This window comes from Chelon labrosus, assembly GCF_963514085.1.
Source record: "Chelon labrosus genome assembly, chromosome: 16".
In the NCBI taxonomy this organism is placed as follows: domain Eukaryota; kingdom Metazoa; phylum Chordata; class Actinopteri; order Mugiliformes; family Mugilidae; genus Chelon; species Chelon labrosus.
In genome coordinates, this window is record NC_140349.1 from 10627727 (window position 1) to 10640932 (window position 13206).

At 41.8% G+C, this 13206-nt stretch overlaps 1 protein-coding gene across 3 annotated transcripts in view; it reads right to left on the reverse strand.

The window, feature by feature from the left end:
- Positions 1-13206, reverse strand: part of akap9 (A kinase (PRKA) anchor protein 9) — a 58726-nt gene that overhangs the window by 40399 nt on the left and 5121 nt on the right. For 2 of the 3 annotated variants that reach the window (XM_084563749.1, XM_084563748.1), the window contains exons 2-8: positions 10435-10731; positions 6455-6499; positions 5637-5699; positions 3874-4023; positions 3440-3595; positions 3098-3295; positions 94-2973 (exon numbers count right to left, since the gene is read on the reverse strand). In XM_084563749.1, coding sequence (XP_084419875.1) covers positions 94-2973; positions 3098-3295; positions 3440-3595; positions 3874-4023; positions 5637-5699; positions 6455-6499; positions 10435-10731 — 3789 coding nt within the window. Of the gene's footprint in view, positions 1-93; positions 2974-3097; positions 3296-3439; positions 3596-3873; positions 4024-5636; positions 5700-6454; positions 6500-10434; positions 10732-13206 lie in introns of those variants that run through there. The other variant, XM_084563750.1, reaches the window with a different exon arrangement.

The following is a 13206-nucleotide window of genomic DNA, read 5'->3' on the forward strand; positions in this document are numbered from 1 at the left end:
CGTAATTCAGTCAGACTTAAAAAAGGCAGAGAGAAAAGGCAAGCGCGGTCGTCTCAGTGAAGTGTGTTGCAGCAGATACATGTGAGAGCTTACCCCTTTGTTGATGTGGTCCCTGCCTCTGTCTCCCTGGTACCCGTCAGTGGAGTCCTCCTTACCGGCCCTCTCTTGTGAACATGACATAACCTGGCTCTCCATCTGAGGCTGCATCTCCTCGTCTGCAGCACTTTTAGCTCCCTCTTCCTCCGCCAGTGCCTCTTCCTCCTCCTCCCTCTGCCTTTCTTCTCTGCTGCCAGAAAGAGGGGTGCCCACTTTCCGCTCCTGCTTCGACCTCTGCCGTCTCTTGCGCCTGCTTGACCCTGAGGCTGTGGACTTGAGCGGGGAGGATCGTCCTTCAACAGGTCCCTCCCACGAAGACCGCGCTGCCGCTGGAGATGGAGTCTGCGAAAGCCTCTGGAGCTCCAGAGTCTGCCCGACGCCGTCTCTCTCAGCTTCGGCTGTCCGTAAGAGGGACTGGAGAGTCTTTATCTCCTCTTGCAGAGATTGAATCTGAAGGTGATGATCCTCCAATGAACAAACTGGCTCAACAGCTTTCTCTTCTTCCTGTAGCTTAGATTTTCTCTGGGAATCCTGCCCTCTCATCTGCTCTCTCATAATCTCTTGCTTCTTTTCCAGTTCCTTCCCCAGGCTTTCATTTTGGGCGATGACCTTTGCGTTTTCTTGTCTCGCTTTCATCAGGTCTTGCTCCAGCTGTCCCACTTTGCTCTCTGTAAACATCAATTGCTCTGTAACTTCAGAAAGCCTTCTGGCAAGGCTATTCTTCTCGCTCAAGGTAACATTAAGTTTCTCCATTAGCTCTGTAGAATCCTTTTCTACCACAGTTTTGCCGCCTGTATCTGTGCCATCCATTTTATTGTCTCTGCTGCACTCCTCCAGCTCTCGGATCTGTGACTGAAGGCTGGAAATTTTCGCCTCAAATTCAAGTGTCTCCTTCAGAGTCCTCTCCTCTAACTGCGTCTTTGCCTCAACGAGACACGTGTACTCTTCCTTGAGCTCCTGATAGTTCACCTCAAAATTCTTTTCAGCGAAAGAGAAAGTAGTCCTCTGTTTCTCAATTTCTTCACTAAGCTCAACTACTTGTTGCTGTATTTGATTGTTCTCTACTGTGAGTGTCTCAATTTTCATATTTTTGGAGTCCAACTCCTCCTTCAAAGCGTTATTAGACTGGACCAGTGTCTCCTTTGCCAGTTCATTCTCCTTCAGCCTGTTCTCCCAACTCTGTTCTTTCTCTTTCGTCTGGTTTTCAAGCACCTCTGTCTTTTTCAGTAACGTCTGAATCTCATTCTCCATTCTAGCGCGCTCATCTCCGCCCTTTCTCAGTTCTTCGAGCTCCACCTGAAGATCTTGGAGCTGCTGGACTAGCTCGTCTGCTCTAGAGCTGTGCAAAGCCAGCTTCAGATCCTCTTGAAGTCCAAGAATTTGGTGCAAGAGTTCATCTCGCTCTGTGGCAAAACTGACCTTCTCTCTTTGCAACAAATGCAGTTCTTCTTGATAACCAAAGCGCACCTCATCCAACGCTTTCTGATGTTTGATAGCAGCTTCGTTGAGAAGGTTTTCTGTGTTCAGAAAGCTTTCCCTTTGCAGTTCCTCCCTAAGGAGTGTGAGCTCTTCCTCGTGGCTAAACAGAAGTTGAGTCCTCAGTCGTTCCAACTCTGCCTCCTGTGACTCCGCCATGCGGTCGAGCACGGCATCTTTCTCCCTCTCCAGCATCTCCAGCTTGATTTTGTAATTCGTTATCTCAGATTCGTGCTTCGTTTCGGCTTCTTGCGCAGCTTCCTGAGTGGCAGACAGCTCGCTCTTCAGATTGTCAATGGTCTCCTGGAGCCGCTGCAGTTCATCTCGTTTGCTTTCCTGAGTGATGAGACTGTGGGAGACCTGCTCCGCTTTTTCTTTAGCTAAATGGAGATCTTGAAGAAGATCTTCGACCTTTGCCTGCAGGCTGATCTTCTCTTGAGCAAGTTGGCTAAGCTCTTGCCTGGCTTCGTCGTGCACTGCTTGAGACCGCTCTAACGTTTCCTGAAGCTCCCAAATCTTAGCATTAAGAGTTTCTACCTCAACAGTGCTACTAGTGGAGCTCTGAGACAATTCTTTTTTTAGAAGCTCAAGTTCAGCATGATGTTGCTCAGTCATTTGCTGTACTCTCGCCGCATGCTGCAAATTAATCTCCTGCTTCATCTGGACTATCTGCTGGCCGTACATCTCATCCAGCTCTGCCCTGAGAAGTTCGAGCTTCCTAAGAGTCTCTTCCTGCATTTTTTGGACGGTGTCACTCTCAGACAGGCTGCCTTGGTGATAACGCTTCTGCAGGTTTTCTACTGTTCCCATGAGCTGCATGATCTCATTAGAAGACATTCGCTCTTTCTGTCTGGAGGCCGCAAGTTCAGTCTTACAGCTTTCTAACTCCACTCGCTCGTTCTCCATTTGTAATTTACAAGTCTCTATTTCACTTTTACAACTCTCTAAGTCAGTCTTAGTGCTTTCCAACTCGTCCAGACATCGTTCAAGCTCGGATTCCTTTGCAGCCATTCGCTGTTGGAGGTCGTGCAGGCGTTTCTCAGAGGACTCCAGCTCATCCTCGAGCTGCGTAAGGGAGCATTCGCGTTCTGAAAGGACTCTCTCTTGCTCTGCTATGATGAGGTCTTTCTCATCAGGCTTAATATTCTCATCTGTAGTCCTTCCCACATTAGCGAGTTCCTCTCTGAGCAGGTTCAATGACCGCTCGTGTTCTGTGATTATTGCAGTTTGCTCTGAAATTAACAGATTTTTTTCTTTCAGCGTTTGTGCAAAGGACTCCTCTGCAGTTCTTAACTCTGTCAGCGACTGCTCCTGGCTCAGAACAACTTTTTCTCGTTCGGCGATCAGCAGGTCCTTCTCGTTCATCCTTTGTGTAAATGATTCTTCTGATCTTCTCCCTGACTACAAGGACAATCACATCTTAGAAATACAAACACTGAGAGATGGTGCAACCACTAAAACCAAACAGAACAAATGTCTAAAATACTGTTTATTTGTGACAAATACACACAAGCCAAGTTCTCACCATCTCCATGTCACTGAGCTTCTGCTGGAGCTGGCCAATGAACTCCAGCTGTTCACTGTTCTTCTCCTGGTGTTTTCTAAACTCAACGTTCATCTCCTCCAGCTGTTGTTGGTACTGAACAATCTGCTGCCTGGCCTGCAGAAGATCTGCCGCCGTGCTGCTGTGGCTGGTATTCCTCAGCGTCTCGCCTGCCTGCAGCTGTTATTGCCAGTCAGAACAGAAGATAGTCAGAAAACAGAAACACAAAAAGAAAAACACAGCCAACCGGACACCTGAATAACAAGTAGCAGCACAAACAGACTGAATACATAAAACATTTCAGCTTAAAAAAAACATCTCCACCTGCTGGAACTGAATATGTAGGTTTTGGCTTTGTTCCGTCAGAGCGAGGAACTCTTTCATGATCTCGTCTTTCTCTTCGCGAGCCTGCTGAAGGTTGGATGTGAGCTGAGTGATGATGCCATCTCGCTGCTTCAGAGCTGCTTCAAAATCCTGCAGCTATAAATGTAAAATGGAATTAAGTCAAAAACCCTCCACTGTCTACAGCTCAAGCAGTAAAATCAAGATTTAACCGAGTATAGAGAGGAGGAAGAGAAATTTTCCAAAGATGAATTTAAAAACAGCAGTAAAGAAAATACACATGTACATATATACTGTGTATATATATATATATATATGATAGAACAGCAGCAAACTGTTAAATGTAGGAATAAAAAAAAAAAACTTCAAGAGCCTTCAGGTTAGAGAAAGAAACCCAAAAACTCAAAGACATTTACCTGCTGTACTCCTTCTGAACCAAAGGCAGATCTGACCTCCTCAAGCTCTCGACTCAGTTCCTCCACTGCCTGGGTCTTGGCCGCGAGCGCGTCCTCCATATCCTGCGTCGTGCCTCCCTTTGCCACCTTTTGCAGAGTGTCAACTTCCTCCTGAGCAGTAAAACACCAGTAAGAGCTAACATAGCATTTACAGGATGTTGGTAAGGAAGAGAAGGCGAGGTTTCAGGACCAAGCTTAGCACCAAAGAGCAACAGGCTTTAGTTAGAAGAGCCAAGAGTTACATGAAAACAAGGTGCAGTAAATATGTTAACGTTATCAACTGCTCTCGTTTTAAAATGAAAAAATGATCTTCCAAACGCAGACAGATGCTGAAGACGGTTTCACAGATAAGTCTTCACAGTACACAGTGAAAAAGCTTTTCTAAATTAAAGAGTTAATAAGACCTAATAGTAGATATAATAGCAGATAGTAGATTTTAGCGAAGTTCAGCTCCTTCTTAGACAAACGTTGTTTTCTGTGTTGATTTTCAAAGCAATTAACAGGAAATTGAAGGCAAAGTCTCTAATGACTAGAATAAAATATATATTTTTTTATTTTTCAGCTATACATTTTCACAACTTGGGTCTAAATTAAATATTGTTCACATGATTGCAGATGCTCTCCCTAATTTAAGAACTCTCAACTAGTATTATAATCCAGAAAAGTGCCTGAACGAACTACATTTGCAAAGTCGCAAAGATCTGAATATCCTTACTCATTATTAAAACTCATTACAATTTCCCTCCATCAGTGAACACATCTGATGCATATCTTATACAGTATTTTATACAGTATTTATATATCCTGTATAGTTTCGTACACATACTCATATACTTTTTATAACAGCGGACAAAAAATGACTTGGGTAATTATGCTATGAGGCTAACAATATATATTCTAGTATACTGAATATTTTATTTATACGTTTTATACATTCTATCTACCCACCAACATATCTACCTGTCACATCAAATATATTCTCATAAAGACATAAGACTTGAATCCTTTTAATTGAGAAAATAATTAATAGGGTTTATGGGAGCATAAATCAAAAGAGATTTAAATCACACTGGTACCTCACTTAATTAGAGAGTAAGCAACGTTCAGGCATGAGTTTAATTTCACATGGAGGAAGCAAAATGTTGTTTTTGTACCACTCTGATAAAACTAAGCACAGCACTGAAACATTTCTAGCAAACTTAGGACCTAAGAAATGATCTTTGACTCAAGCATCCCTCTATAATTCTGGTTCTGCTTCAACCACGTTTCTGGTTATGTTCTCTTCTCTATCGAAGCTGCAATCGATCGGCATCTCGCCCCGGTTTCTGTCTCCTCTGTTCGCAAATCTAAAGCTCTTTGTGCAGCATCTCCCGTCCTCTCATCATCCACCCTCGCTCACTCCATTCTCCCGCAGCTTTCAGAGATAATTTACACCTCTAAAATGTCACCGAGTCCTGTCCAATCCTAAACTACTCCCCCATTTGTGCTTTTTCTAAGGTTTTTCCTCTCATCCCCACGGCACAAGTTTCAAACACCTTACATATACAGTGTGTGTGTGTAAGTATGCAGTCATTTAAGTACAGCGTAAAACAAGCTTGGTTAGTGGGTTACAGAGAATCTTGCAGAAGACTAAAACGGTAAGCACGCTGAGAGTCCAGCAGCCAGTGGGTTTGTTAGCAAAGCCAAAGCAGAGCCGGAAGAACTGCTTGATCGGATTACTGTACCCAGATAAAATCCTTCGAAGACATCATTAGGTTTTCTGTCAGCTCATCGTGGCACCCATTTACCTGTTAATTCACAACGCTCTCAGTCAAACATTAAGATCTGGGAACTCCATTAATAATTTCCAAAATCATCTTTGCCCGAGTCTTAATTTGAAACATAGTCTCGTCTATGAAGGTTGTTTTTAATTATAATATTAATTAAGCATTAATATTTTGTGTAAAGTAACAAGAAGTAACAAAACAGCAGAGAATCTGTAAGAAAGGTACAGAAAAGCACAAATGTTCAAATGATTTTCACTGCAGGCGACAGCAGCTGCGTCACTTTTTTTTCTCCACTTATTTTCTGAGAAAGTGTGGAGCATCTAGCAAGGCCGCGATGTAAGAAGAGGAAAACTGATTTATCCAGACAAACCTTTTCACCACATGATAATGTAATTACCTTTTAAATGGTCTGACTCAGTAGCAATGGCAATCACTCGCTAATGTGTTCCACCTACCTTTCACTCTTCTTAATGGTCTCAGGTACCATTTTCAGTTAGAATCAGAAGAAAATGCCATCAATCTAGCCAACAGGCTACATTTAAATGATTTGCAAAAAAAAAAAAAGAGTAATTGTGCACGGGATTGTTAATTAGACACAAGCAAAAATCAATCTTCATCTATTTAAAAATAAAATCAACAAAAACATCCTGTTTATAAAGGCTGGGTAGGCCACAGGTGTGACCATAAATCAGCCACATCAGAGATGACACAATGCCGCAACGGTGTGTTTTTGACAGCAGGGGAAGAAAAAAGAAACAGAAGAAAGGTCATCTCACCTCTGAGGAATAATCTTCAGCAGTGGTGGACACTTCACTCTCCGGCTGCAACAGAAAAAAGTAAAACAACTGCGTCAATGCCACATGAAAGCCAGTGGAAAGAAGTTATTCCAATCACAAACTAAAAGACAGTTTTGTTGTGAAATGTCCTAACACGTGACAGTCAGTGCAGTTCCTGAAGTCTTCCAATGCATCAGTCATAACAAACACACATATCTGCCAATTGTCCTATTTCTATTTAAATGTGGGTTGAGCCTACTTCTGCCACAAAGCTCCTTTTTTAACTTCCACTGGGTAATGACAGCGGCCATTATCAAAGTCTATTATAGGGTTAATTCCTGGGTCATACATTGAAACAGTAAAGGGGCCACAGCAGAAGACAGATGACAGGTTTGCTTTCATTGATTTGGACTTTCAGTGTTTCAGCTGTTGAAGCAGAGTGAGCCAAAGCAGTCATTTGAAAAAAATAGCATGTTTTATAAGTAAGGCTGCCAATCAATTCAAATATAAAATTGCGATTAATCACATTATAGTATCTATTTAATGCACCATTAATCCAAAATGAATTGCAGATATTTTAAATCTATCTTAAAAGGATATTTTTCAAATTCTCATCAGTAAGAGGATGGACATATATGCTTATTACGCAAAATTATGACGAATATTAGAATATTCTCCAGAATAACCACAAAGGTTATATGGTCGCATCCCTTCTTGAGCACGACAGGTTGAGGCTGAGGGTCAAATCACAACGAGATGCTTTGTTGTTGTTCTGTTTGTTTACTTGCTAACATCTACCAGGCAACAACACACACGTATTTTCAATTAAATCCTTTTCAGATGTTTTATGAAAGTCGTGAGAATGGGAAATACTGATGTTGCCGAGTTTCCACAGCAACCCCTCCTGCAGCATCACCTGAGGCCAAGGACCAGTGATCACTTAGAGCGGGATAAGGACAAAAGACTGTTTCAAAAAAAAGGACAGTCACAACACTTCACTTTAAGAGGTTAAATAATTTATCGACATAATTAATTCACACATTGTGCTCTGTGCGGCTCAATCTCTTAAAATGCACACGTTTCATTTGATTTGTTAGTGATGCATAACAGCTTCCGTCCAGACAGCGGCTTGTCGGACAGAAAAGATTGCCAGTCAGTCCAAAGGTAAAAAAAAAAAAAAAACATCTCTGCACAACAAACATTGATGCGTTCAGTCAACCTTGAGGTCTGCCGAAAACTGTTGCAAGGCCACAGGAATTGGCCACGCAGACCCGGCACATCTCAACCTGTTTAAAGGCAATTGTCTGTTTCCATGGCAACCGGGTAGTTTTGTGGCCATGTGCCGCATCAGCCGTACAGTGGGTTCAGAGAAAGAGTGGCTGCGCCGGCCCATTAAAAGGAACTGAGAGGGCTTGAATGATGGAAACAAGATGTACGAGAGCCCTCAGCTCTGCATATTTTTTTCCGAAACGGCTTTGGATCGTCTCATTTTCTGCAGAATAATGTTTTCTGAAGAGTATTTATTTATCGCAATTGTTCAAAATGTCCTAATCATCATGAGAATATGAGAATAGATTGGAGGTTGAAAGGTCGTGCATGATAGCAAAGCTCACACATCAGATAACATGTAATAACGTGAAAATTTTGCTTTTCTATTAAACTACAAAAAAAACATGTTTTGCAAGGGCTGCAGTAATATTTGAGAATATGATACGAGTTGCTATCATGCCTCTGCGTTGTTGTTAACGTTCAAATAGCATGCTTGATGAAGTTATCTGTCTGTGATGTATTATGCAAAGGATGCAACTAAAGGTTTGGCCAAATCCCCGGCACCCGAAACCTTTGAGGGGTTTTGTAATTTTCAAATTCCACAACAAAACGATACGACAAAGCGTCTCCTTCGCAAAATTGAAACAGCAGTGTACCACACCAACATTTCAGGGCTTGTTTATCATATGCAACGGCCATAAAAAGACATGTTTTGTTTAGTTGTCAAGCTTTCCTAGCAGTCGTAGCGATGTAAGGTGAAAATACCTAAGCTAATCTCATGAGGCGACCCGATGGCCAATGGAAGCGAGAGAAGTTCCCTACATGTTTACTACGAGGAAACACTGTGTTCGACTTTGGTTCCCATCACCAAATTCACCATGCTGAAAGCGGGCTTGGAGCGTGGGGTGAATCCAGATGGAGCAGTGGCGGCGTTGATGGTATTTTCTTTTAGTTAGCTCCGTCCATACAGTAGCAGTATGTTTATGATCTGCTTCTAGGAAGCAGGTGGAGCGGGTTGAGCGGGTTGAGCGGTTCCATCCCCGGCACGTGGAGCACATGCCGAATCGTCCTTGAGCAACACAATGAACCCCTGAGTTTCTCCCAGCGCATGGCATCGGTGTGTGAACGAGTGGGTAAATGTGTCATTGTCACTGTAAAGCGCTTTGAGTCCTAATGGGTAGAAAAGAGCTTTATAAATAAAAGCCATTTGCTTCACGTATAAATGTTTGCGATGGGAAATATACGAGACGGTTACCTAAGCAACCAGAGACTAAAATGTCCAGTACGTACTTTCAACACAATTGCTGAATATTCAGATTTCTGAGACACTTGCAAAATGCTGTCTCGAGTCTTAAATATTAATATATAATTCAGTCTGGACATAATATTAAATGTCTCTAATGGTATTTAGATGTTTGACAGAAATCTTGAGGTACAGAATAGCTCAGCTCAGGCTTTAGTCTCCGTTTTATGATATGTGTTCTGGTGAAACTGACAGTCATTAAAGCAAAACAAATAATTCTCCATCTCTCTGCATTTCAATTAAAAAACTAATTTTTAAAAACTCTGAAAGAAAAACATTTTAATTTACTGTTTAGAGCTAAAATTCCTACATCACTGCTCTGTGCCTCCGGTGGGACCGGTTGTCATGACAGCTACAGTGGGCTCATTAAGACCCAGGAAACAACAGACACAATGATCTTTTGCACGCCGATCTATTACTATGAATGCTCTCTCAGTGCACGGCCTCTTTTAAAAAGCTCCAGCTTGTACACGTTAACAATTAAAAAAAAAAGAAAATGAGGCCATTAAATGAACCTGAAACACTGAAAGACTCTGTGTTAGCAGGAGGAACAGATGGACCGAACACTAATAAGATCAGGTGCAGCGTCGGAGATAGATAGAAACATTTCTCTGGAGTGCTCATAGTTAGCAGAGCCTAAAGGCTGCAATGAGTGACTAAAACAGAAACAAATATTATATATGTAGTGCAATTTTGTGTTATTTATGAATCACCACCTGTCATCGGTACATACACAGAGGGACTCACTTACAGGGAAACATGAAAGTCAGCAGTGGAAAGTATCTTTCCATAAAGCTCCCAGAGCATTTAATTAGTGCACTTTATCATCTGCAACAGAGGGGGATGAGTGGATTAACTTATTAATATATTATACGGTTTCAACAAAAGAATTAAAAGAGAAATTAAACATTGCGAGCGGGGACATTATTTAATTATTACTTCAATAAAATAAAAAGATTTTCTTTCATTAAAACAAGATGTCAAATATTGAAACTGATCCCAGACCAGATGGATATTTGTGGATCTTAGTCTAGTTAAGGTATGAGTATTTGTTATATGGCTGTTTTTATGTTAGTTAGGTTAAAACCCGGGTTTAAAGATTTGCATCTCCTCAACTTTGTGCACAAAATCTGCTTAAAAATGGTCTAAATAAACACAATAAACTCCTATGAACCGACCTAAGATCAGGTTACGTGTCGGCTGTATATCCTCATCCCAGATGCTCAATCACTATACTTTCTTTAGAATATTTCCTAATACCACTTTTATTCTGACATCAGTTTTAGTTCCAGATGTCTGACTTGTACAGTTTATTCAGCTATGGTCCCATTTTAACATGATGCATCAAAGTAGACTTCTACTCAGACATTTAATGATATGAAAGGCTATCACGAGTGTGAGTGTCTACCTCTATGTTGTAGGTCTGGTCATGCTTAACAGTCTCTCCGCTCCTCAGTGTCTTGGTGAAGGTAAACTCTGTGGTGGGTGGGTCTTTATTTTCTCCTTGCGACCCATCTCCTCCTCTTCCTCCTCTTCCTCCTTCTGTTCCGCCTGGGACCTGCTCTCTTCCCGCAGACGGATCCGATTCGAACTCCACTCTTCCCTGCGAATCTCCCTCCGAATCCTCCTCCGGCTTCTTTTTCTTCTTCTTCTTCTGCTTCTTCTGGGAGTCGGCGTGAGCTTTTCTCTGTCGGTACTCAGCCAACTGGAAAGAGAGAAGGAAAACAGAAATTAAAAAAAATAATTAAATAAAATTACGCTGACAGAAACACAAACATTTAAACGGGAATCTATTAAGGAGCCGTTCAAGTCTACAATCCCAGCTGTAGCTTCCACTCAGAGTTTTCTTTATCTGACCCACATCCTCCACCATTCACCGAGAACCTGCTTCAGCCTGATTCATACGTCCATTAGTATCTTTAACACAGATTAAGTAATTCTGACAAGTTAAAATAAATAAATAAATGAACCTACTCTGAGTCGACACAGTTTGGCGAAATTGAAGCGAAACATTGTTTGCCCCACATAGGCGTCCTGCCTGCTCTGAGCGAATCATCCCGCCCTGTGTCCATATGACGTGACACATGCCTCTCGCTGTGCCAGGTGCTAATCCTGACTAAAGGGATTGCATTTTCAAACTATGTCAAACGATCCGACCAAACAGCATATAACACGTTATTCGTGGCTTTATTCAGAGCCACAAAACATTATAAGCATCACATAAAGGAGCTAAGACATTTTTATATCTGAGCTTAAAAAATGAGTAACCAGGTGAAATATCAGGTGAAATCACACCTGAAATAAAACAACAGCATACTTTTCACTCTGCTTTATATCTTTCTTTCTCCTTCTCTACAAATTGAATCATCACTCATCAAATGATGATATGACCACACGGCGTTAACAGCTGGTACCGCTGACATCCATTATATATGAACGGCCAGGTGACGCCAAATAAGAGTCAGCTGAGCAGGGCGGACAGCAGGGGCTACAGGTGTCACGCCACAGGTGCTTCACGGATACCGGGTAGACAGGCTGTTGCCAAGGATATCGCGCTAATGCCTTCTCACCTGTCTGACAGACGTCGTAGTCCTACTCTTACACATGAACAACTGATTTAAAAGTTGTTGTTTTTGTTCTTCTTTGGGGGGCAAATGGTGAGGCTAACAGACTAAATCCCCCTTCCTAACTGTTTATAATGTGGAGTTTATGTTGAAGCGGTGTAAGAAAGGTGGTGATTAAACTGTATGATCATTCTGGAGGATATAATCTGAGGTGCTGTTAAGAATAATTGAATTAAACATAAAATTGTTTCTGTTATTTAGCCTTGCCAACTGACTAAAATTGGGTTGTCAAAATAGTAGAATCATGAGTTGGTGCAGCACACAGTTTAATCAACAGCTCTCTCAGTTATTTTAAACAAATTTTAAATACTGTAATCTTCATAACAAGATAAGCTTTAGTGCACTGTTATATTAAAATGCATTTGAATGAGCCGGATCATTTTTCAGCTACATTAGTCGTTGCTGGATCGTTCTTCTCACTTATTCGATGAAATATCTCAGCAGTTCTCAACTGAGGATGAACTGGCACAGAATTTGGCACAGACGTTCTTGACTCTGAGGTAATATATTCTGCTGAGCGGTGATGCTCAGATTTTTTTCCTCTAGCACTATCATGAGATTTGTAGCTTTGAGCAAAGTTGCAACAGCGACTGGACAGATAGTCATGAGACTGTTGAAAATACAATTTATAGAAACGGGATAAACTGTATTTCCATTGAACTGTATTTCAGTTTATCATGATGATGAAATATCCCTGAGGGAATGTCTGTTTTCATCCAGTTAAATGCATTAATAGCTGACACATCAAGAAAATGAAATTCACCATTGCTTGTGTATCAAAAGTGACCGTAAACAATTCCACAAAATGAAGATGAAATCATTTAAACTGAACACCTCCTAAATTATTAGTTAAGTACAGGTGACTGCTGGGACTAAGAGAAGTAGCAGCAATCTGGCAAAACCCACTCCTGCAGCAGCAGCTAAAGAGTACACACTTTTTGACAGCTCTGCCTCGGTGATGCTGGACAAAAGGTTAAAGGCCGGCCCGAAAGAGCCGAGAGTGGGTGCCGTGGTCGTGTTCCCCCACCTACAACGCACAGCTTAAAAGCTCAAAGGGCTCTTCATCTGTGCCTCCGCACCTCCACATGTGATCCACCCATCCTCCAAATATACCCACCTAAGAGCTTTATCTATCAAGCGCCAGGGCGCACAGAATAAAATATGAATGAATGATTAAAGGATGGGAGCGCTAAGCAGCTAAAATGACAAAAAAACAAGGCGATGCTTTAATTCGGACTCGACCAGAGTAACGCGCGAGCAGTAGCTTGTCGCGTACTACACACTAGCCGGCAGAAATTGACCCTCAGTTTTGGAAAAATCTAGGGAACCCCAGCCTGTGGTTGAGCTGCTTATCATAGCAGGCTGCCCCATTTGGCTGGGCAGAGCAGAGTCTTGGCTAAGCATATGGAGGAGTGAAGCCTGCGTAGATGCATCGCCATCTGGCGAAACAGAAACTACGTAGGTGTATCACCATCTGCTGTCTGAAAACATTTACACAGGCATATTTCTGCACAGGTTTTTATTTATTTATTTATTTAAACATATCTGTGTCTAAT